The sequence below is a fragment of the Strongylocentrotus purpuratus genome, unplaced genomic scaffold, assembly GCF_000002235.5.
Source record: "Strongylocentrotus purpuratus isolate Spur 01 unplaced genomic scaffold, Spur_5.0 spur5_scaffold_6, whole genome shotgun sequence".
NCBI classification, from domain to species: Eukaryota; Metazoa; Echinodermata; class Echinoidea; order Camarodonta; family Strongylocentrotidae; genus Strongylocentrotus; species Strongylocentrotus purpuratus.
In genome coordinates, this window is record NW_022145612.1 from 463,944 (window position 1) to 489,104 (window position 25,161).

At 37.6% G+C, this 25,161-nt stretch overlaps 1 protein-coding gene across 1 annotated transcript in view; it reads left to right on the top strand.

Annotated features, from left to right (window-relative positions):
- The first annotated feature begins 353 nt into the window (after positions 1-353).
- Positions 354-25,161, top strand: part of LOC580253 (ADP-sugar pyrophosphatase) — a 29,346-nt gene continuing 4,538 nt past the window's right edge. The window contains exons 1-8 of the mRNA XM_031000515.1: positions 354-512; positions 18,927-19,053; positions 19,641-19,764; positions 21,005-21,112; positions 21,839-21,934; positions 23,720-23,775; positions 24,303-24,348; positions 24,882-24,944. Of these exons, the coding sequence (XP_030856375.1) occupies positions 391-512; positions 18,927-19,053; positions 19,641-19,764; positions 21,005-21,112; positions 21,839-21,934; positions 23,720-23,775; positions 24,303-24,348; positions 24,882-24,944 (742 nt within the window). The 5' untranslated portion in view covers positions 354-390. The remainder of the gene's footprint in view (positions 513-18,926; positions 19,054-19,640; positions 19,765-21,004; positions 21,113-21,838; positions 21,935-23,719; positions 23,776-24,302; positions 24,349-24,881; positions 24,945-25,161) is intronic.

The window sequence follows — 25,161 nt, forward strand, 5'->3', positions numbered from 1 at the left end:
TCCCCTTCGTTTTTAAAATTTTTATTTTAAAAAATTGTATTAAAAAAATGCTAATCGGTGACCTATAAGAAGGTGACCCCCCCCCCCCCCCCCCCCCCCCCCAACGGAACGAAATGTTGACTGGTCAAATTTTCAAATTTCGGAACCAATATATGTCCCTGCTGCAGACCATGGTTGTCATAATTATAGGGTAGGCGGGAAGCACCTTTAATATTTTATGAGTTTCTTAGATTAAAACAATCCATGTTTTCTGTATGTTAGATTTCTTTCAACAAATAAACAAAGTGAGCGAAAATAAATGGTGCCTTTAATTTAGCGCGCGCTCCGTTAGCCCCGCCCATAAACAAAGCAATGTGTATACTTTTTTATGCAAGCAATCCACTGCGCGCCATGCTTCGTGTTATATCTCGTCAATTTGCTGGTGTAATTGACACACGTACACGTGTATCGAGTACGAAGTTGAACACACATCTGAGGTTTCTGAACTGCTGTTCTCTCCAGACATTAGGAAGGTAAGATTACTACGATCTTAGTAATGCTAGAACTTAAGTTAAGCATGATATATGATAGGGTCATTCGGGGAGGACGGGCAGACCAGAGTGACCAGTTGCAGTTCGGGCCTGGCCTTGCTCGGCCACCACACTTACCATTCGGACAATATTCGGTATAGGGACTCGCTCGGGTGCCCGACAGGTGCTCAATACTTAAGAGCAGGCACAGCTCAGTACGTGTTCTGTTCGGCGATCACCGCTCTAAGTAAAGGCTGATGCATGAGATTTATAGTGCAGCGGCTTAGCTAGACCGAATTTTTCTGTCTCTTTCGTTCGTTAGCCTCTGATTTGGGTAAGGTCGGCTCTCTCTTTAGAGACAGAACAGCCCTATACGCTGTAGTGGACGCGCGTTTGTACTAAGAAACGTTACACAAAACTTGGCCAAACTTAATCCCTAATTTTGATATTTTACCGAATGCGTATCCGATGCATTTAAAGTCCTAAATTAGCTAAATACTTAACTACTTCGGTTTCACTTACCAACTTGACTGGAATAATCCGTTTAATGGTCCATTTTTAGGAAATTATGGGTCAAGATCGACATCCATGAAGAAAATCTTGCAGCCGAGTCTCATTCTTTCTAGTCTACGCCGAAGGCAAAATGATTATAACGGAAAAACTGTGCATGTCATTACGAACTCGTAGCTCGTGCACAGTTTTTTCCGTTATAATCATTTTGCCTTCGGCTCTTTTATTACTGACGGGGGCTCTTTTTTATACAAATATCCATTGAATTGGTACCTATGATACTCCTCAATTATTTGCTATTTTTCATTATTATTTTAATCAGCATTTTCCGGGAGAAGAAGCTATGTCACGTTAAGAAATCATAAAGATCAGTATTATGCGTATATACATTATTAAAGTAGGCTGTACGCCTACTTGTTAGAAGCAACCATAACTCACTCACCTAATTTGGCCTTGAGGGTAATTCGTCCTCCAGGTCCGGATAGGTGCTTGATACTTGGTTACTGTCAGTGCTGAAGAGGTAGAATTCTCCCGCCGCACACGTATTATGTACTTGTCGGCACGAGAGGATCTGTGTGCAGCTAGCTCAGCCGTGTTCCAGAGTGCAATGCCGCCCTCTAGTGGTGAGGGCGGCACCTGTCGTCTGCTAGCTCTGGCTGCTCTGCTCTGCTTTACATATTATATTTATGGCCTACTACATTCCCCCCCGTTTTAAAAAATAAGTCCCATTTCCAAAAAGTAGTCCCAGGGAGAGCCCAACCCAATTAATCCCTAATTAACCCCTAATTCCACTTGCGTCACAGATTGTGACCAAGGCCTAAATGTTTATTTAAAAAACACAGGCCAAACTACCGTAAACAAAAACTCGGTAAAACATCAAAAACGGGGAAAAACCCAAAAAACCTTAACCATAACAATTAACAGAAAAAGTGAAAAATTATGTAGCCAGTCCCCTTATCCCTTTTTCATATAAAAATGGACAAGGCAACCCAACCAAAATAAAGATTTGCCAAAAGAAAAACTCCCAGGCGCATTGCAAGCCGGCAAGGTACCGGGCCTTAAATCAATGTAATTTATACCCCCTGACTCCAATGGCCGTTCACCCAGGATAACCGATATAAAACTTCCAGGTCCGCCCTGGGTTCAATGACGCTGCGCGCGGCATCCAGGGATCCGTTCCCTAGAGGATGTCACTGATGGCGTCAGTGACACCCCCTGCAGGGTGTACGGTAACACCCCGCGCGGGGTAGCAGGGGTCAGCCACCCGACACCCAACTCTGAAAAGCAGGGGACATTTCCATCGCCCCTTGAATACCCCGCCGAGCATGCAGTTTACCTACTTGCTCTGATAAAAATGGAGGCCATTACAGTCGGTGGAATCCAAGAGCTCGTATGCCGACTCCGACTATACGTTGGCCATCACCTCGGTTACCTCACCAAGGATAAAAGTGTGGAGAATCTATCTCCATGCACACCAGGAGTCTATTCGTAGGGGCAGCCCTAAAAGCGACTCGCTGGTCGGGGAGAAATACCCCGAAATCGGGAGGAACGCCCGAAATATAAATGCGGGTACTCCTTCCGCGCCTGTGCGCCCGACCCAATGTCTAAGGCTACCTTGAGGCAGACCACGGGATAGTGCTGTAAGTCAGACGCTATGTTCGTGTTCGGTTCGGTTCGGCAGAGTTCGGCAATTTTTCACCCGAACTTGGTTCGGTTCGGGGTTCGGTAATATAATAGCAAGCAGCGTTATAGCCACGGCGGTCGGCACTGGGCGGGCCGGCCGGCTGGGCCCGACCAGCACGAAGGACTTCTGCCCACTCCTGCTGAAAAACAGTGCTTCCGACCAGCACGAATTTCACATTAAAAAACTGCTCTAAACGTAAATATTTGTGAAGAAAAGTATTACTTACATTCGTATTTCCGTCTTGAATCGTGTTTTATTTTTAATTTTAAAAGAATCATGTTTTCAATTTGTCAATAAATGATATTTTCCCAACATTTTCCGATACGGTTGTTGTCTAATGTTAGAGTCATGAAAGCTGCCATCTTGAATATAGGGACTCAGGCTCGTCAATAACTGTTTTTTGTAAGTTTTTATTTTCAATAGGAAAAATATAAAATCCCTATTTTTCCTGAATAAATAAATACCATACTGTAATATATATTTATTTCATTATTTAAATTGTAAAATTTGTCCGATATTTTTATAATTAAAATATTATTTTTGTTGTTGAATGGGTTTGAGCTGAATCTGTTTTGATCACGCACATGTATTCTTGTTTATAGCTTGCTATCGCGACGTAGCGTGGTCAGGATTTGGGATTTAAATGGCGCCAGTGAAGTCGCGCCCACCACTGGATAGGCATAAATCACAAAGTCGGAAAAAAAAGTAAATATAAAATGAGCAATCATGACATGAAAATTAGGTACAAAATGACAAGTTTTTTAGCTTGCAAAAAAAAAAAAAAAAATTCTGCCGAACATCCGAACCAGGCCTTTGCGTTCGGTTCGGTTCGGTTCGGTTCGGAAGTGCCATGTTCGGCGAACTTCCGTTCGGTTCGGCGGTTCGGCTACAGCACTACCACGGGACCACCCGGGCCTAGCTGCCTCCTACTGCGGAGCTCTTCCTGCAGCCATTCGTGGTGATCAAATCGGCCTAGGCGGTAATACCCCGCCCATTGGTCCGATGGATCAATCTCCCTACGAAGAACTGGAACACGCGCCACTGGGGCACGATCGAGGGGCGGCATGTTAAACGAACACCCGGAAAGTGCCTCGGGAGATTTCCAAGTCCTCGCAGTGATGATCCCGAGCCTCACGCTCGGAATTGAGGGGACATTGAATTCTAAAATTCTAAAATTCTAAATTCTAAAATTCTAAAATTCCATGTGACGAGTCCTAACCCCTCCCCTCGTAATGATAGGGATGTTCTCTCCCATCCATATCTTATCAGGCGTTATTACATGGCGGGTTGAACAACAACTTAATCGTCCGAGCCGCCAAAATTGTCCTCGGGGGTTTCAAGGAATAGGTTCCTCTTCCCCGACGGAGTGGTCTTCACAGATGCCTGCGTTCCACCTTGAGCTGCCATGAGTTTCCCCAGGCTCCTCACCAACCCGGACACATGGCCTTCTAGCTCAGATATCCGAAGCTCTAGTCCGGATAGTCGGGCATCCGTGGTTCGCGGGGTGATCTCCACCTCTCGAATTTCAGGCCCCCTAGTGCCTTTATCCGATTTCCGCATTTCCGCGTTGGCCCGAGACCCACGGCCGTACATAGCCCCGTGGGCGTGTTGGAGCCAGCGGATGGCCTCCACTGCCTCCTCCACGGTAGAGGGGCGCTGGTTTAATGCCTGGTAACCAGCATCCTTGTCCACACACCCCTGGCACATTCGCAGCACCGTCTGCCGCTGTACATATGCCTCAGGTACCTCGGAAAACGCCCGAGATGCCAACCGGTGAAGCCGGTCCGCCCATTCCAAGAGGGGTTCATCGGCCCCCTGCTTAGCGGTGTTAAACTCGAGCAGGACGGCTTCGGGAGGTTCCCGATACCCGAATCTGCCCTCTAGATGGCGCACCATCCCGAAATACCCTACCCCCGGGTCTCGCTCTTGCGTCATGTCAAAGAAGTCGCTTGCCGACCCATCCAAACACCAGCATAGTTGGTTTAGACGCTGCGGGTGGTCCCATTCGAGGGCATCCGCAAATGCGCTCAATTTGCGGAAAAACGCCCGCCAATTCCCCCGCCCGTCAAATACCACAGACTTGGGCATCGGCTGGTATGAACCCTTGTCCCGCTCCCATGCCTGAGTGTATACAGGCGGTCGGCTAATGACCTCTTCCCTGTTCCGCTGTGGCTCCACGTGGGGCCTGCGGTAGTGTTCCCCGCCCCCGCTCCGATAGAAACCACGTTCCTCGGGAGCAGGCCCACTCGGTAAATCCTGGTAGGCCCTACGCGGGGCATTGCTCCACCCCGAATTGTGGCGGTTCCCAAACTCTCGGGGTTGGGTGCTATCCCCTTCCCCCCACAACTGAGCATCGCCACCCTTATTCTCGGTCCGAGCTGCTGGGCGAGGGCGCGCCTCCTCTGCTCCATGCGGGGGAGGGTATCGGTCGTGGGGATACACCGGTGCCCCACGCTCCTCATCCCCGATTTCCCCCGGGGTTTCCGCCGGCGTACTGCCAACATCCCCCGTCTCGGACAACGGCCGAAAACCGCCCGGCCGTATGGGGAAATCCCCCACGGCCTCCCTTGGGCGGAAGTCCAGACTCCCTTGGAGGTCCTTGACCTCCTCAAACAACTCTTGAGTGACTTCGCCACACTGCCCCCGGAGTGCCCACAGATAGCCTATGTGCCCCGGCGTCGCTCCGGGAATGGCGAGCAAGTCCTCAAATGAACAATGGTTCAATGGAACCTTGGCCATACTGAAGCAGTATTAAAAACTTGGTGCGGGCCCCCACAACCAAAAGCCGAGACTCCGGCTTCAACTGAGTTCACCCGACTGGTAGATAATTTCTACCAGTAGGCCTACTAGTTCCACTTGGGTAAGTACCCCTTGCTTGTATGCCTCGATCACGAGAAGGAGGGTCTGTATAAGCCCCTGAACCTCTATTACAAAGGACTCCGTTTCCTCGGAAATAGGCATGGATTTATTCTTAGAAACCGGCACTGCCCGGTGCTCCAAGACTATTTCAACGATACGTATCGGAAATTGGAAAATACGGATTCACCCCCGTATTGTGAAATAGGGAGAGATTATGAGAATTATTTATTCACAAATCCATCCACTCTCCCTTGAAAAATGAAAATGAAGGGAAACACGCCCCCTTACCAGAACTCCGCCTAAAAAGACAGATTTAAATACACTTAAACCAGATCCGGTCTAATCGACCAAGATCTTTGGTAATTGTAAACGACTAAAGGGGAACACACTCCCACTCTCAGTCTGACCTGCGTTGTTGGCTTATTTTATTTATCTTTTAGCCAATAGCCCCCTGCCGGCAGGAGCAGGCAGGTGAGCTACACGCCAGGCCCACTAACACGCAAAACTCACAGTCACTATCACCTCACAACTCCGAAAAATTGCACAAGGTATGAGGTGAATTTGAAACAAAGGAATATAAAATGGTGCCTCAAACAACACCACCCAGTGGCACTTACCTTATTTTCCACGGAAAGAAGGCACTGTAATCCACTGTCGATCCCTGCAAACACCCAAAATCGTTATTTCACTGGACGTTCTAAACTCGTGCACAACTTTCGAAAGCGAGGCAATGCAGAAAAGGGAATTCCTTTTTCCGCAATAACCCTCCACGGCGCACCAAGCAAAAATATAACCCCGGGCTCACGCGGCCTCGAGCTGTGCTGGTGAATGGGAAATCCCCAAATCACCGCGGAGTAATCAATTCCAAAGCGACGCCATATTCAAATCACAAGTGGGAAAAAAGCCCCAACTTGCAAAAACGAACAGACAAACAAACAAAAATACAATTATAGCACTGGCATGGCTGCCTAAATGCTCACACACCCCCACATTCCCCCTCTCATGGAAAAAGGCACCGAACTTCGCCGAATCCCTCGGCCCGTCTCGATTCCCTCCGAAGGGGGGGGGGGGTCACTCACAATCACACCATCAATATTAATAATAATATACAAATAATTCAAATACCCAGCACATACCACAAATTCCCCATTATCCCATCTCCCAGGAGAAGGCCCCGAACTTCACTGAATCCATCAGCCCTTCTCGGGTTCTTCCCAGGAAGGGGGGGAGGGCACTCACACCATTCGTCCATCACAATTCATATCATTCACGAATAAAGCAAACATCGCCGAATATGACGTCAGCTTCGGCTCGCATTCGGGAATTCCCGAAATGCATATATGTACATGGATACATGAAACAAATTACCTACAACACTAGCATCCGTACTAGATTTACATACATTACGAAACCCACCCGACCGGGGAGGAGAGCACCGAACTTCGCCGAATCCATCAGCCCTTCTTGGCATCCCTCTCCGACTGGGCACAATACCGACCACGGTTACAACGAGTGCCAACCGGAACTACGCGCGGTCCACCCCACTACCATCGCCCGGAAACTAGGTTTCCCCTGCAATGCGCAGCTAGGTTTCCCCCGCGCTTTTCCCGCCGGCGCGGCCAGACTAGGCAAGGGGTCCCCGTTCCGTTAGAGAAAACACACAACAGAACAAGAGACAAAATCTCCCCAAAACGGTGCATCCCGAGGTCCTAGTTGTCCGTGACGCCAATAAAGTAGGCTGTACGCCTACTTGTTAGAAGCAACCATAACTCACTCACCTAATTTGGCCTTGAGGGTAATTCGTCCTCCAGGTCCGGATAGGTGCTTGATACTTGGTTACTGTCAGTGCTGAAGAGGTAGAATTCTCCCGCCGCACACGTATATGTACTTGTCGGCACGAGAGGATCTGTGTGCAGCTAGCTCAGCCGTGTTCCAGAGTGCAATGCCGCCCTCTAGTGGTGAGGGCGGCACCTGTCGTCTGCTAGCTCTGGCTGCTCTGCTCTGCTTTACATATTATATTTATGGCCTACTACATTATGATACCAGAACAAATGTTGATTATCAGAATGTCATTTTGGAATACCTCTATACAAATACCACATTGTCTTTAGCCCGTATCAGTATTAGTATGATCCAATATAAAGCTATTATTCTTTATTAATAATTCAGTATAATGCTTTTCCTCAAAAATAGTTTTGCTATTTTTTTAGGGTTGAGACGCTAAGAAATGGTTTCAAATGTACATTACACGAACCCTGAACCATTGCAAAATGATGGTGGTTCTCTCTTTATTTTAATCATCCATTATCAACTACATATAAAGCAGCAACCAAAAACTTAGGATTATCTGAGATAGGTGAAAGTAAGAGTTAAAAAGAAAGTCATGCTAAAACGGCGCTTCACTTCCCCCCGCCCCCTGAAAAAAATAAAATAGATTAGTAGTCCTCCTCTCCAGCATCCCCCTCCCCCCCCCCCCCCCCCCCCCCCCCCCGCTTTAATATCACATTTTCACTTGGCAGCACAAGGGGGCCGGGGGTGGGAGGAGGGGGTTAAACCCCCTAACCCCCCCCCCCCCCCGTGGATCTGCCCATGTTACCATATCATTCCACGACATTTTGGTCTTCCTCTTCTCCTCAAAAGGGACTTTTAGATTTGCGTGGACGTGTTACGTCCTTTTAAGGCACTGGCAGTCACATGTGACGTCCTTTTAAGCACTGGCAGTGCCTTAAAAGGAGGTCACACGTTGCAGTCCACGTTCTCATCGTGCAAATCTAAAAGTCCCTAATATTGATTTACTGGTTGAGGTTCATTATTTGCTGCCAACGAAAAAATTCTCCAGGCCATGACCATGTTTCTGCCATTGCGCGATCGCCTCCAGCTCCAGCAGACATGGCGCGGCAGCGTGCACACGCACCGCTACTAATGGCGCAGTAGGCCTATAACCACTGCTGACGGCGGCACTGCACTGCGAGCTGAATCGGTAATAATAGGCCTACTCATAAAACGAGAAATCTTGCACTCTAATCTTAGTTCCATTTCATTGGTTTAGGTTTGAAAATTGAAACTCAATATTGTGTTAAAGTTATAACAGAAAAGATAATCTTTATTTTATTATTCCACCGGGGCGATTTTTAATTTTGCAATCGCTCCCGTGAGCAACCTGACGGGGGCGATTATGTAGCTCACAGGGGCGAATCGCCCACCGCCCCCGTGTATTTTGAGCGCTGCTAGCTGCCCACTGACCATGCTATATGCAAATGGTCAGTTACAAGACAAGTAATGGTTTGGTGCTATAATTAGTGAAATAAACTAACTGATTACGATGGAGACTATGCAGGGGAACCACTCCTTAAGAAATTTGAGAACATAATGGGACAAAAAAATGGGAAAACTTTTTGTAAACATTCAAAACTTGCTATTTTTTAGTCAATTTTGACCTTGACCTTGACTTAATGCAAAAGCCCTGAGTTCTGGCGTAATAAAAAGTATTACCAATTGAATTGGCATCCCAAAGTTAGTGGGAAATGACACCTTAAACGTTTTGCTGGACTATTTGGTTCAAGAGTTAAGCGTGTTTGTACAATTATTAGACCATGCTGCGGACTGGCGCCATTTCTTATTTGACCTCTCAGGGTCATCAGAGGTCAAATCGAAATGTGAAATAAACCAACTGAAAGGGATTAAGGAGGGGAACTATGCAGGGGAACCACTCCTAAAGAAATTTGAGAACATAAGGGGACAAAAAAATGGGAAAACATTTTGTAACTATTCAAAACTTGCTATGTTTTAATCAATTTTGACCTTGACCTTGACCTAAATGCAAAGCCCGAGTTCTGGCGATCTCAAAATTATTACCAAAATGAATTGGCATCCCCAGGTTAGTTGAAAATGACACCTTAAACGTTTTTCTGGACTATTTGGTTCATGAGTTAAGCGTGTTTGTACAATTATTAGACCATGCGGCGAACTGGCGGCCATTTTTTTATTTGACCTCTCAGGGTCATCAGAGGTCAAATCAAAATGTGAAATAAACTCACTGAAAGGGATTAAGGTGCGTAAATTCCTAAAGAAATTTGAGAACATAGGAGAGAACAAATGACAAATTAATGGGAAAACTTTTTGTAACCATTCAAAACTTGCTATTTTTTAGTCAATTTTGACCATGACCTTGACCTAAATGCAAAACCCTAAGTTCAAGCGATCTCAAAAGTGTTACCAAATGAATTGGCATCCCCAAGTTAGTTGGAAATGACACCTTAAACTATTTTTCTGGACTATTTGGTTCAAAAGTTAAGTGTGTTTGTACATTAGACCATGAGGAATAGCGGCCATTTTGGATTTGACCTCTCAGGGTCATCAGAGGTCAAATCTGACTTCCCTCCACATCTGAAAATAAATCTTATGGTCTAAACTACTATGCTAGAAGTTTCATGCTTTTCTCAAAAAGTGCACACTTTTCATTATATTGGGAGCTTATCCGCTATTAGGTTTGGCTTGATGACTGTGCGTTGTGCAATGTTCTCAGATATCAGATGCCCTTTACACAAGGGCAAAAGGCTTTTGCTTGGTGAAAGGCATAGTTGCATTGGGGGGGGGGGGGGGCAATGTAATAATCTAGATCTCTTCTAAATGGATAAATCATGAGTAGACTAGATCAAAGTTGAGCCCTTGGCCCTCTAGCTGGCATAGGCCATAGTACTGTACAGTGCACACTATATGATTATGAATGATTACACTACGATCTGATTTTGGAAGAAGTGGCTTGTTGTTGTTGTTGTAATTAATGGCGTTTCCATCGTCATTCGATGATTTCCGCCAGGCAATGTGAGAGGACGTAGTTACTGGTCCTCTCTTATAGTACTTTTGCTGTTGGATCGACAATGGGCTAGTGGCGTTGTGCTTTAATATGAAATTAACAACGTCAGTAATTGTTAATAATTATTTCCTGTATTGTTATGCAGCTTGTTATTTTAAAGTTGTTTATTACAATATCTTCGATTTCTTTTTAGCTGTTTTTAGATCTTGCTAAAGCAATAAGTCCTATTAAAGGGATACCGGTAGTTTTTTTTCTCTTATCCTCAAACGAGGTTTCTATTTCCATAATAATAATACATTTGTACATTAATAACTCAATAATTGAGTGAAACATAACATAGGTAAAAGATTAAAGTACATTCAACAATTCTTCCAGCTTAGTATTATTTTCTTTGCTAACACATTCATATCTTAAAAATAATCTTAGCAACGACTTGAATTCAAAAAACAAAGTATGTGGGTAGTAAACAGAACCATTAACGATCTTCTTAACGTAACATTTATAAATTGCATATTGCGCATAATTTAAAATAATATTCAGAAGTGTATATTTCTTGTTTCCAATATCCTTTCCTACAACTATTATCTTCTGGTCTATTTGTATTTCTATTTGGAATAGATTAAATATCAAATTACATATTATTTTCCAAAACATAGTCACATCCTTGCAATATAACATAAAATGAAAAGTTGAGTCAACTTGTCCACAAGAGTTGCATAAATTGTTATTAACAATTTGCCATTTATATAAGTTTTCTTTTGAGGCAATAAACCTATGAATCATCTTGAAATTAAATTGTTTAACTTTATTATTACGAATTTGCTTTAATTTAAATAGAAATACATCCTTCCAAACAAAGTCATTATCCAAATCTAAAAAGAGATTCCAGAAGTAAATGATATTTGGTTCTTTTGACTTATTACGTAATAACAACCGATAGTAATCTTTCACTTTCATAACAAAAACATTCACTTTATCCCCTGTTTCTATTTCTATCATATTCGAAATATCACGTTCTTGTTCAAATTCATAACTTAATCTATCCAACCAACACTGTGGAAATGCTTTCTTTAATTTTGTATATTTAAAATCAAACAATAGCTGTTGGGCTTTCACTTTTGTATTTAGTATTGTAGAATCATTCCAAATACCATTTGCAATCAAATTATGAATTTTCAATAAACCGGCCTCTTGCCATTCTCGATAAAACAGTATTTTGTTCTGAAAGGTAATGTTACTATTTTTCCAAATAATTTCATTTGGAATATTTCTTACTTTAAACATATCAATGAATTTTAGTTCTGACCAAGTACAAAAAAGATCTACATAGAATTCTGGCAAATTATGTTTAGAGCATAATACATTCATATCCTTTATGTTACAATTGAAATGTAAACATAGTGGCAAACCCCCTATTTTGTCGGACCAGTATTTAAACATATTTTTCCAATAAGAGCCATTATCATTAAAAACACGAGATATCCAAGTCAAACGAAGTGAAGATATTTTACTAGTAATATCAATCATATTCAATCCACCTTTTTCAATATCATTTATAATTACATTACGTTTAATTTTATCTTTTTTGGCGTTCCATAAGAAACGAAATAATAGTCTGTTCAATATCTGTAAAACATGTTTTGGTACTGGTACAACAGTTGCGGTATATACAATTTGTGACGCCGCTAACATTTTCAAAACAATTATTCTGCCATAAAAAGTAAGATCTCTCATTTTGCACATATTTAATACATTTCAAATTTTATCTATTTTTACATTCCAGTTTAAGTCTTGTAACAATTTTTTATTTTCGCCTACATATACTCCTAGATATTTTACAGGTTGATCAGTATATATAATGGCATTGTCATGAACAAAATTATCTACAGTATTCAGTTTCATAACTTCTGTCTTATTCCAATTTATTTTCGGACCTGCATATTCTCCAAAGTCGTTGATTTCATTCATAATATATTGTATATCATTAACCGATTCCACAAATAATGTTGTGTCATCTGCATATTGGGAAATTTTTAAACTATCAATACCTAAATCAACACTGAATATATTAATCCCTTTATATGTTTTTATTTTGTCTTATTTTGCATGCTAATATTTCCACTACTATGTTAAAAAGTAATGCCGATAATGGGCAACCCTGGCGAACTCCTCTTCCAATAAGTAACTTTTCTGAAATCCATCCATTATTCATTACACGACCGATGGCGTCAGTATAAAAGGTCTTTATCCAGGATATAAAAGATTCTTTAAAATTGAATTTACGTACTACATGAAATAGGAAAAAATGAGATACATTGTCGAATGCTTTTTTAAAATCCAAGAAGAATATAATTCCCGAACTATTGGATGTCTTTAAATAGTCGATTACATCTTGTACTAATTGTATGTTTCTGCTGCGGATCTTTTCTTCATAAAACCTCTTTGATCAGTTGAAATGATACTTGATAAAACACGTTGAAGTCTTTTAGACAGTACTCTTGCTGCAATTTTATAATCATTATTTAATAACGAAATTGGTCTCCAATTGTCTAAATAACCCGTATCCCCCTTCTTAAATAACAACGTAATAAGTCCCTGCCTTTGAGAAGAAGATAATTTTTGTTTGTGATACCCCTCATTTAAGCTTGCAATAACCAAATCTTTAATTTCTAACCAAAAAACCTTGTAGAACTCAGCACTAAGACCATCACTTCCAGGGGCTTTGTTATTCCCCATACATTGCAATGCGTCTTTACATTCCTTTTCACTTAGCAACCCTTCACACTTCGATGCCTCTTCATCGGTCAGAGTACTAATAATTAAATCTTTAAAATAGTTATCAACATGAACATTCGTGCCTTCCTTAAAGGTACAATGTCCCATTTGCAGGCCAAAAAAAATGAAAAAGTTAAATTCCAACTGCATTTGAAAGATAATACTAATTTAGAACTTCCCTAAAAAAGGTGGGGCTTGAAAATGTCTTTAATTGGGAAAATAATGACTATTAGTCATTTAAACACACTTTTTTCTGTAATTCCTGGGTTTAATTTTTCTGTAATAGGTGTCACTGAAACGTGGCTTAACGCAAACTCCCCTCCTGTATTCAATCTTGATAATTATACTATGGTCCGTGCTGACCGCAAAGAAGGTAGAGGTGGCGGTGTAGCTATTTATTTACTTAATCAGTTAAATATTCGAATACGACATGATATTCATATTGAAGGTGCAGAGGACATTTTTGTTGAAGTTATAAATGATTTTGGTAAAAATATTTTAATAGGCGTAGTTTATAGACCTCCTAATAATCAGATAGAGACATTTTTAGATAATTTAGATGAATCTCTTCATACAATTATTGGTGAAAATAAAGATGTTTATTTAATGGGAGATTATAACATAAACATTTTACCTCCTCTTCAAAATAATAGTTTGAAATTAAACAACATTCTATTATCTTACTCGTTACATCCTCATATTAATAAACCCACACGGATTTCGAAAACATCGTCAACCTTAATTGATAATATATTCTCAAATAATGTTAATAAGAAATGTTTAAATGGTATTTTGTATTATGATATATCTGACCACTTGCCTATTTTTAGTATTATTAAGCAGACAATTAATGTTCATAGATTATTGAACAATACACTAAAAATGCATAGAAAAGAAAATTCTTCTAATATTGATTCTTAAAATATTGATTTATGTCAAGAGCAATGGCTCGATGTATTTGAGGAAAATGATGTTGATAAGGCTTACGAAAAATTTAATCATAAGCTACAAAAGTATTATGATAAAAATATTCCACTTGTTCGAACAAAATATAAGAAAGTTAAAAATCCATGGATCACTAAAGGAATTTTAAAGTCGATAAAAACTAGAAATAAACTTTATAAGAAAAGTCTTAAAAAGATGAGTGATGAGAATTGTAGCAAGTATAAAATTTATAGAAATAAATTAACTTCAATAATTCGACTTTCACGTAAATTACATTATTCAAATAAAATAGACATGAATAAGACAAATAATGCTTCAATATGGCAAATTGTTAAAGATATGATTGGTTCTAAAAATAATACTCCTAAATCATTTTTTAAAGATGGTCAGGAAATAAATAATCCAGTAGAAATTGCAAATATGTTTAATTCATATTTTAATGATATAGGTCCAAATTTAGCATCAGAATTTAATATTGATCAAAATAGTTATAAACAATATTTGGATGAACCATTTTATAAATCTTTATTTTTACGACCAACATCCTCTCACGAAACTATTAAAGTTGTACAGTCTTTAAAATCCACTAAATCTACTGGTTATGATGGGATAAGTGTGAATCTTTTGAAAAAAATTATTTATAATATTGTCTCTCCAATAACATATTTTTTTAATTTATCGATCACACTTGGTGTTTGTCCAAATATATTGAAAATTTCTAAAATAATCCCAATATATAAAAAAGATGATTCTTCATTAGTAAATAATTATCGTCCTATTTCCCTTTTACCGGCTATCTCAAAAATTCTTGAAAAAATTATTTATGAACGACTTTATGATTTTTTAAATAGTAATGATTTACTTGTTCCTAATCAGTTTGGTTTTAGAAAGCATCATTCGACAGATCATGCAATTATTCAACTTTATGATAAAATTATTACATCATTGGCTAATAAGGAACACAGTATAGGCATTTTTATGGACCTGAGTAAGGCCTTTGATACTATTGATCATAAAATATTGATTGATAAATTACACTTTTATGGAGTAAGGGGTATTGCTTTATCATGGTTTAAAAATTATTCGTTAAATAGAGAACAGTATGTATACTTTCAATCTAAAGAGTCGAGTAGATTACCTATAACTTGTGGCGTCCCTTAGGGATCGATTCTAGGTCCTTTATTATTTTTGTTATACGTTAATGATATTGTAAAATCATCTAAACTTTTAACATTTATATTGTATGCAGACGACACTAATGTATTTTATTCTCATACAAATTTAGACACACTTACGTCAATCTTAAATGTTGAATTATCTAAAATATATGTTTGGTTTAAGTCTAATAAGTTATCTTTAAATTTTACTAAAACAAATTTTATATACTTTAGAAATGTTCATTCACCAAAAGTAAATTGTAGATTATATATTAATGATATTTTGCTTTTAGAAAAAAATACTGTCAAATTTTTGGGGATAACCATTGATTCTAATTTAACTTGGTCCGATCATATACATAATATATTGAACACTGTTTCTAGGAACATTGGAATATTATATAAATTGAAATAATTACTAACTCCCAAATCTCTTTTTATGATTTATAATGCTTTTGTACTTTCGCATATTAATTATTGTAATATCGTATGGGGAAACTGTTGTAAAACTAAAATTAATTCACTTGAACTTTTACAAAAGAAAGCCTTACGAATTTGTACACAATCTGATTATTTAGCACACACTACACCTATTTTTAAAACATTGAAAACTCTCAAAGTAACTGATATGCACATTTTTCAAACAGCTATTTTTATGTATAAATATGTCTCCAACTTACTTCCTAAGTCCTTTCATGATTTTTATATTCATAATGTTAATGTACATTCGTACCCCACGAGACACTCTATGGATTTTCATTTAACTAACCCTAAAATTGTTTTGGCACAAAAATCAATAAGACACAATGGACCCGATGTGTGGAACTCCTTGCTTATAACATTAAAATTATGTACAACACTTGTTTCCTTTAAAGTGAAGATGAAAGAATATTTATTGATAAGGTATGAAAATTAGATTCTGGTCATAATATACTACATGTACTTTGTTTTAATATAAATATTCATTGTTTATTTGTATATAAAAAGGAAATTATTTGATAGATTGAGGAGCTCGCGCAGTGCACTCTTCACTTTGCACAGCACTCACTTCACCCGCTCTTTCTTCCTGTCTCCTCTTCTCCTTTTGTAAGGCCGGTATCATTTCAAGCTCTGCTTACGATATCGGTCTTCTGCATTCTCCCCCTTTTCTTTCTTTTCAAATACGATTAATTGTACTATTGATTATTTATATTTATTTATTTGTGAATTACTACTTGTATTACTTATCATTATATTGCTAAAATGTATTCATTGTTATTTTTGTTATTGTTTATGGAAAATGCAGAAATAAAACTTGAAACTGAAACTGAAGTTGTCAAATCGACTTTAGGGCTATAGAGCCCAAAAGTAATAGTCTTGATTTTCAGACAATTGTACCGAATGGTCATACGTTTAATCTTGGCCACCACAAGAAGTGGGTTATTGATGTAGACAAATGCTCATGTACCCTTTACAACTCTTTTCATATATATGTTATTACCAAAGAAGAAAAAAGCCAGTCAGTCACTCAATAGTGTCTGACAGTGAAGTCTAGCAAGTAAACGGGTTTCCTTGCATAATTTGAATATGAGGACACTGCTAACGTTTAAATTTCACAGATAGGACATACATGACATATTCATAATTCCTGCAAAGTTCTACAGCATTTGAGGTTGGCTGCAAAAGGGACATAGTATCTTTAACATACACTTTTTCAAAATATTTATGAATTTCCTGTAAAACCTTTTCATCATCCTTAATAGTTTTTCCATTCACATATAAACTTTCTATTTCTTTTTTCTGCCCATTGCGCTTTTCCAACTGTAAAAAATATTTGCTTGCCTTTTCACCCTTTTCAATCCATTTTGACCACGATCTTACAAACGCCCCTTTACATTTATGTGTATAATATTTATCTATGTTCTTCTGTGCTTCCTTCATCTTACTAATAACATTTTCATTTGGATCCCTATCTAACTGTTCACTCAAGGTATCATATTCCTTTTTAAGTTTATTAAAGGCATCTTTTTGAACATCATATTTTTGTTTACAGTCTGACATCGTAAATTCTTTTATCTTAACTTTACATATTTCCCATTTGTCTTGTGGTGACAACTGTATGTATTCCAATTTAACTTGTTTAATCAAATTACGTACACCAGTCTGATATTTTGCATCAACTAAGATATTATTATTTATCTTCCAAAACCCTTTGCCTCTCTTTACAATTTTAAATTTCAATTTGAAAGAAATAGTATTATGGTCACACTTTAAAGCCAGACGGATGTCCGAAGATTGAACTAAATGGCATATCTTCTTTGATATTAACCAATAATCTAACCTAGAAAATAAAGAGAGAGACACCTGCCTCCATGTAAATTGTCTCTTGTCTGGATATAAATGTCTCCAAATATCTACCAAATTGTGATCTTTTTTAAACTTCTTAAAATAAAATTTCGGAACATTAGCAGAAGAGATACCACGTGTATCCATTTCCTGACTTTGAACACAATTCCAGTCCCCTCCTGCTATCAAAATATCATTATCTTCTTTAACCGTATTCAACCAATTTAAAAGCATTTTATAAAATGGCTCTTTTTCCAATTTTTTTGTAGGAGCATAAACATTCAAAACAAAGTAACATATTCCATTGATGCTCAAACGAGCAGCTACAATTCTTCCGTCACTTTTATTAAAAGCATGTATTAAATCAATTTTCGGGTCTCTGTTAATTAAAATTGCAACACCCTTTGAATGATTGGTTCCGTTATTAAACAAACATGTACCAGTCCACTCATTACAAATATTCCTTTGTAGGTCGTGAGACCAAAACGTTTCTTGCAAAAAAACAATATCACATTTTTGGTGTTTAAGCCACAAAAATATTTTGTTCCTTTTTAACTTTTCACAAAGACCTCTAGCGTTCAAAGATATGAAATGCAAAAATGGATTCATACTATTGAATTAAATATGTATATAGAGTCCGAGTTTTCATATTTTGATACAAAGTAACATGAATTTCTATTTTTTAGTTCATTAGAAAGTCTTGGTATAACTAACCATGTAAAACGTATGAACAGAGTCATGAAATATAATACAGGTAGCGTCCAATTTCCATATCCGATATTAAAACAGCTAGCTAGCAAAATTATTTCTTCTTTGTAGGAGAATGGGTTAGTTGAGTTCTGTTGCAGAGGGTGCTACACAAAATCATTTTTTTGTGAGATAATGAAAAACTGAGTGTCAAATTTGAAAGAACATAATGATTTTTAATACTTGTGTATACCACCACAAATATTATATATTTTTGCGTCTTTTCGGAACAAGGCCTCGGGCAAGTAAGCAGCCATTTATGTGGTTCTTTACAATTTCTTTGATTTCTTTTTAGCTGTTTTTAGATCTTGCTCCTCTGAAATTCACTCACAAGTTCAAGTTCAGTAACATCCATTTGCCTAGATACAAGGTAGATTACAGATGTAGGTTGTGCAAGGTTATTTATAGATCATCTCGCATATATTGTATGTGACATGGCGGGAAGCAAGTGGTTATTTTTTTTAGAGCACTCCCCTCTTTGTGTTTAATTTATCATGATATTTCATGGAAGATCCAGTTTGTTCAATTTCAAATAACCATCTTTTCTCAAGAGCATTCAAAACATTGGTAAGCTTTGAATGATCTGTTTCCATTTACAGGGCAGTTTGTGTTGGTAGACCATTACATTCACCTGATAGACCAGAATCACTAAAGAAGAGTACTACCAGAATGTCAAGCACAGATCAGAACCCATCTCCGTCAAAGAGTGTGTTTCTCAAACAAGAGGTACATGACATCACCTTTACCATTCCCTGGAGTAAGCTGTTAATTAAAGTCAACATTGAAATAATTACTTTCACATCCAAACTTTTTCACAAATAACATTAACAATTTTGTTAAAATTTGAAAGATAATTTGTATGGAATTCAATAATTCAGTAATCACTCTTGCTTCGTTTTGTGTTCTAGTAGAACTACAACCATTATCTTTTGTGTACATTTTGAAATGAAAGTTTGAGAGAGACTTCTGATTCAGTTCATTTTCCCCTCCCAGGGAATGACTATTCACAACCGAGATTTTAGATTTCGAAATTATATGTTGAATCTAATCTGCAATTTCTTTTTTAAATCTTAAATTCTAAGTTGAATGTTGACAAGATCAGATTTTAAGGATCTCAGATTTCACATTGATGAATTATGAATTTTCAATGGTTTGTGATGGCAAATTCTTGAAGGTACACCTGTAAGGTACACCTGTAAGGTACAAGCTGTTTCCTGTCTGTTCCCTGATTTAGTTTAGATGCAGGAAGACTGTACATTCATAATACAGATTGTCCACTATGATTGATCTCATCAATAATGATCTGTTTGCAGACACTCCACAAGGAAAAATGGTTATCTTTAGAGAGAGTAACATACCAAGATCCTCGAGGTAAAGAGAGAACCTGGGAAGTGGTAGAAAGGACAACTAAACCAAAGATAGAAGGAGTTAGTGACTGTAAGTATCTCTCAAGGACAACAACTCAATATGTTTTCAAATAATAGATTTGTTGTTTTCTTGCGGGCAGAAAGGACAACTAACCCAAAGATAGAAGGAGTTATGTTACCAAGGATTATCCAGCCTCTTATGGTTGCAGTATAGTCCTTAGTCCTTGTTGCTTGTTACAATATCTAGTTATCTATCTATTATTAGTATATTGTTCTAGTTAGTTGAGCAGAGATTGTTACAATTAAGTTACAACTTCACTTTGTTATACATATATTTATTTTAAGCTTGCAGTTACAGGTACAGCTTAAAGGTTAGATTGCCTTAGGCCTTCTGTTATCAATTTTACAGATACAGGTTACCTGTTACATTGTATATACATAGTATAGCATACCTGCCAACCCTCCCGGAATAATTTTTTTTTTTGTTTTTTTTTTGTTTTTTTTTTTTGTTGCTTAAGCCAAATTAAGCTTGTTTTATCATATGCCGCGATGTGAGAGTTCATGTATTGTGTGCGTTGAAGGGCTGCATGATTGAGCAGCGAATTTGTATTTGCTTTTTTGCACATATTTACCGCGTATACGCTGCCGCTGCATGTGCAAACGCCTGTTAAGGGTACAGATTTCTTATTTTCAAAGACGTACCATGCTAAAAATTCTTAATTCTCATTTTCAAATGTTGGCAGGTATGGTATAGTTTAGTTTGTTATATTCTTTAGTATTTGTACGATTTGTTGTTATTATACTCATCATGTTCATATTCCTCTATTTTCCCTATCTACATGTATATGTAACATATGTTTTATGGACCACTGCCTTGTGCAGCTGAGTCTGAAATAAAGTTCTAAATTGAATTGAATTGAATTGAGTTAGTGATTAGTATCTCTCAATGGCCAAAACTCAAAATGTTTTCAAATAATTGATTTGTTGTTCACTTGCTGATAACCCATCAAGTAGGAGACTACAGTTTTGTATCATACAAATCATTATAATAGATTTGAACCTAGTAAAATTAGTATGTAATATCTTTATATTATGCCCACAAATGTTTAATTCTTATTATTTAAAATCTATTACACTGAAAGTTGCAGAAAAAACTAAGATTGTAATACTGTGGTATATTAGTTAAATAAGCTATTTTGTAGAGCTCGCCTGATATATACACTTCATTGTAAGACATTCATATCCCGCTGGTACCCTTGTCAGGTAGAAAAGTCAATCTTGTGTATAACTCTTTTGTTTTCTCTTGGCAGGTGTTGCAATGATTGCTATTCTTAACAGATTGCTTCACTATGATTGTATTGTCCTCGTCAAGCAGTTCCGCCCACCGTTCAAAGCATATACCATTGAGTTTCCTGCTGGTAAGATATCACCCATTATAGAATGCTCACTACATGATTCATTTCAAATATTTGTTTAGGCAGAATATGTTGAATTTGCTTTCAAATTTCCACAAAGGCTGGATTTGAAAATTATGATGCATCTAGTATTTAAGCAGTTCATTACAAATTATTTTATGTTAGCAAAACTGGAGGCAAAAATACACACTCTTTATGTTACAAAGTAATGTGTTGTTATCAAGCTATTTACTGGGTTTTTCCTTAGTCCACATTTAAACTTGACCTTTGATATATTTTCAAGAGACCCTGGAGGTAACTAGGTATGGGACAAGTATTTCACATATCTCTCTTTATGTACTTGTATCAAAACACTGATTTTTTAAAACTCCTTGTCTATTAAAATTCTTGTTAAGAGAAGCTTCCTTTTATATTGTCTGATTTATACTTTTTGTTTATTATTATAATTTACTCTGATGAGTGCTAGACCAAGAGCTTTAGTTTTCTTGACATGTATTTGTTGCTATTTTTGATTTTACGATCCTTTCATTTATTTAAACCAAAACAAATAAACTCTATGGTGCAATTTTTCAGAACCTCTACCAGTATGAAGCTGAGATTATTACCAACTTCACATCAGTTCCATTTATTAAGATAGTGATCATTATCAAGATAAGGATGAGAATGACATACTCATAGTTAATGATATAATGTTTACCGGTATACTCTCCTGATTTTTATATTTTGCAGGTTTGGTAGATCCAAATGAGAGTCAAGAGGAAGCAGCTTTGAGAGAATTGAAAGAAGAGACAGGTTATACAGGGACAGTCTTAGCAGTATCTCCATGTAAGTACTTATACAGGGACAGTCTTAGCAGTATCACCATGTAAGTACTTATACAGGGATAGTCTTAGCAGTATCTCCATGTAAGTACCAATAGTTGCACTGGAACAGAAGGTTCTACTTCTGGATTCACTCAAGGAAATGCAGTGTTTATTTGATTCTTCTTATTGACTTTGTCTCGCATTCAATGTACATTTAAATCCTTCAGGGCGCGACAAACCCGCTTGCCCGACGTCCCGGGGCAACCAAATTGAGCCGTCGGGCAAGTAAATCAAATTATCACTTGCCCAATTCGGGCAAGTGATACTTTTACAGTAATTTCCTAGTGTCCAAGAACTCTACCATTCACCCGTCAACTTCTTACCCGTCGTCAAAATCCAGAAGCAAAAAAGCGATCGTTCCGATTTCGAAAAAACTTCACAGACAGCTAGCCAGCTCAGCTAGCTCAGCGCGCATGCAACAGTGACACTTCAAGCCATGAATGCCGCTCCGCCTCCACGCACGGCCGGCCGTGAGCTAGCTAGAGACAGCTAGCGCGATCGTACCAGCTGCGAGCTTATTCGCGCTCTCTCTCTCTAGCTCTGCAGGCCGCACCGACAGGCCTTTGCTATTCTCTGATTGCCGATTGGTTGAATCACGCCAAATATGACGTCATTATTCTAGGGAAATGAACACGTGCGAATCGGAATGGAATAAACAACAGGGATTTTCTAGTAAGTACAAAAAGTCAAATGTTTGATATTTATTCATAATGACTGTTAATGATTGTGAACATATTATTTAAAACTCGCTGCTCATATAAATCAGATGAATGTTTTTGTCTCGTTTTCAATTTATTACTGCGGTCTCAAGATCCGACCGAGCGAGTCATTTTGATAATAGTATCGAGACCCCCAGAATATAAGCCGTTGTTGTTTTGTTTTCATGGTTTTAGCGACGTTGTTTAGTCTAGTTTTCGCATACTTATCCGAGATTTATCGTAAAATATCTTCAATATTATTATTTAGTAAGAATTTACAAATTTTGGCATGATATTTATAGCAGTGAATGATGAAATAAAAATGTCCGTACTTTATTTAAAATAGTTGATTACCCATTATTTACATGACGTTTCTTGATGGAAGAGTTGACCCAAATTACACTGTACATGTATGTGCATTAATTTGCTATCTAAAACACTAACTTATCATTACGAGATAATAAATGCTTTAACCTCGAGTCCTTTTTCGCTTTAAAGTTTTGGGCAAGTGGAAATATTGTTTGGGCAAGTAAATTGAAAACCCACTTGCCCGACAGGGCAAGTGGTGAAAAAAATTCTTGTAGCACCCTGTCCTTGCGTACATATGCAATCTTTCACATGAAAAAAAAAAGAAGAAAATACATAAAATAAATCGCCTATAAAATTCCTCAGTTCTTCCCAAAGAAATACCTGAATTCCCTCATTGAAGTTGATACCATTACCCATCACGTCTCCCCCAAAAGATCTTCAGTTACAATGATTCAGGCATTCCCATGTGTGCTCCCACAGGCAACCAGTGAACCATATGTCTTTCAAACGTTTGATATTAATGTCAAATGATATTTGTGTAGTATTCTTTCCATGCACCCATCAATCTGTGTATTTAGTGAGACCCCCTTTCTCCGTACCCAGCATATATTATATACAATCAAATAGTATAAAATAGAGCTCTCTGATGCAGAGTTGTGGGAAGTTTCCTTTCCTTTTTAGATGTTTATTATAAACCTGTGTTTAATTCACCTTTGTTATGCTGTTGCTTGATCATCTAGGTACTGCCTTAGACCCAGGAATTTCATCAGCATCATGTAGCTTTGTTCATGTTCAAGTAAGTTTATTTATAACTTTCAAATCCAACATTTCAGGCTCCTGACTTAATAAAGCCTATAACAGGATTTTGAACAGACTGTGAACACATGCTGGTATCAACACACACTGAAAAGAAAAACATGTGTGTATTAAACATATTTTTATTGTGGCTTAATCAGTCTTTTCTTTTGTACTTTACATTTTATAATGTGCATGTGTGATAGATATGATTTGAAGTTTTGAACATACAGCGCAATTTGTTTGCTCTGAATGTTTTGTTTTTTCTAACCTATTTCTTTTGCTTACAAATATCTTACAGTTTAAAGTTTAATTGAACCAATTACCTTTATAAAGCTTTAGAAGACATAATTATGATCATTACTTTTGATATAAAAGGTGCTTCATTTGTATTATGTAAGGCATTGTTTTTATTTACCCATTATCACGATATTTATAGATAGCTAATTTTCCCTATTCAAACATTAGTTACTTGTTAATGTATATGTTTCACTAAGATTGACTAATCTAATGATGTATTTGACATAGATTGACGGCAATGACAACGCCAATGACAGTGCAGTAGCTTGTCCAGGTGAGGTCATGGATTTCTTGTACTTAAAACCTTTTGTGAATATTATTCCATTTTCTTTAGAAGATTGATTTAATTAGCTTAGATTTTTTTAGGATATGTTCAATGATTTGTTGTCAAAAAGATAAACGTCTACCTTACTTATCAAGGGGGTTTATTATTTTAAGGAATGATATGGATACTTTCCCAGTTTCTCTGTTATTGATGTAGACAAAAATCTGACGAGGAACATTTATGTGCAATATACTCTCCATCTCTCTCTCTCTTCTTTCCCTCTCCCTTTCTCTCCCTCCCTTTCCCTCTCTTTCTCTCTCTTTTTTTTCCTTTCTATTATTCATCTCATTTGAGGGCTTGTCTGATGTTAATAAGCACAATTAGATATGAGAACTGTTATACACTTCATAACAGGTCTCTTGATAAGACAAATACTTCTTCACCAACTTTGTTTTAACTGTCTCATTTTCATTTGTAATGATTTTATCATAAACATGTAAATGTGATGATATTTAATGATTTTTGTTTTCTTGACTCAACAGAGGATGGAGAGTTTATAGAAATTCTTCTCATTCCAGTCAATGAATTACTTCATAGATTGCAAGGTAAGTCTCCATCTGTGCATTAAGAATGGCCCTTCTTTTATGATCTGGTGATAATATTAGTCATACAAAGTGATATCAATAATAATAGTAATAATAATATAGTATTATTAATAGTTTTGAATGAAGCCATGAATTAAATATTTTGCTTCAATCATGGTAATTTGTAAACAGACTTTATTTAATACCATACCTGACTGAATTCTTGGTAAAACTTATT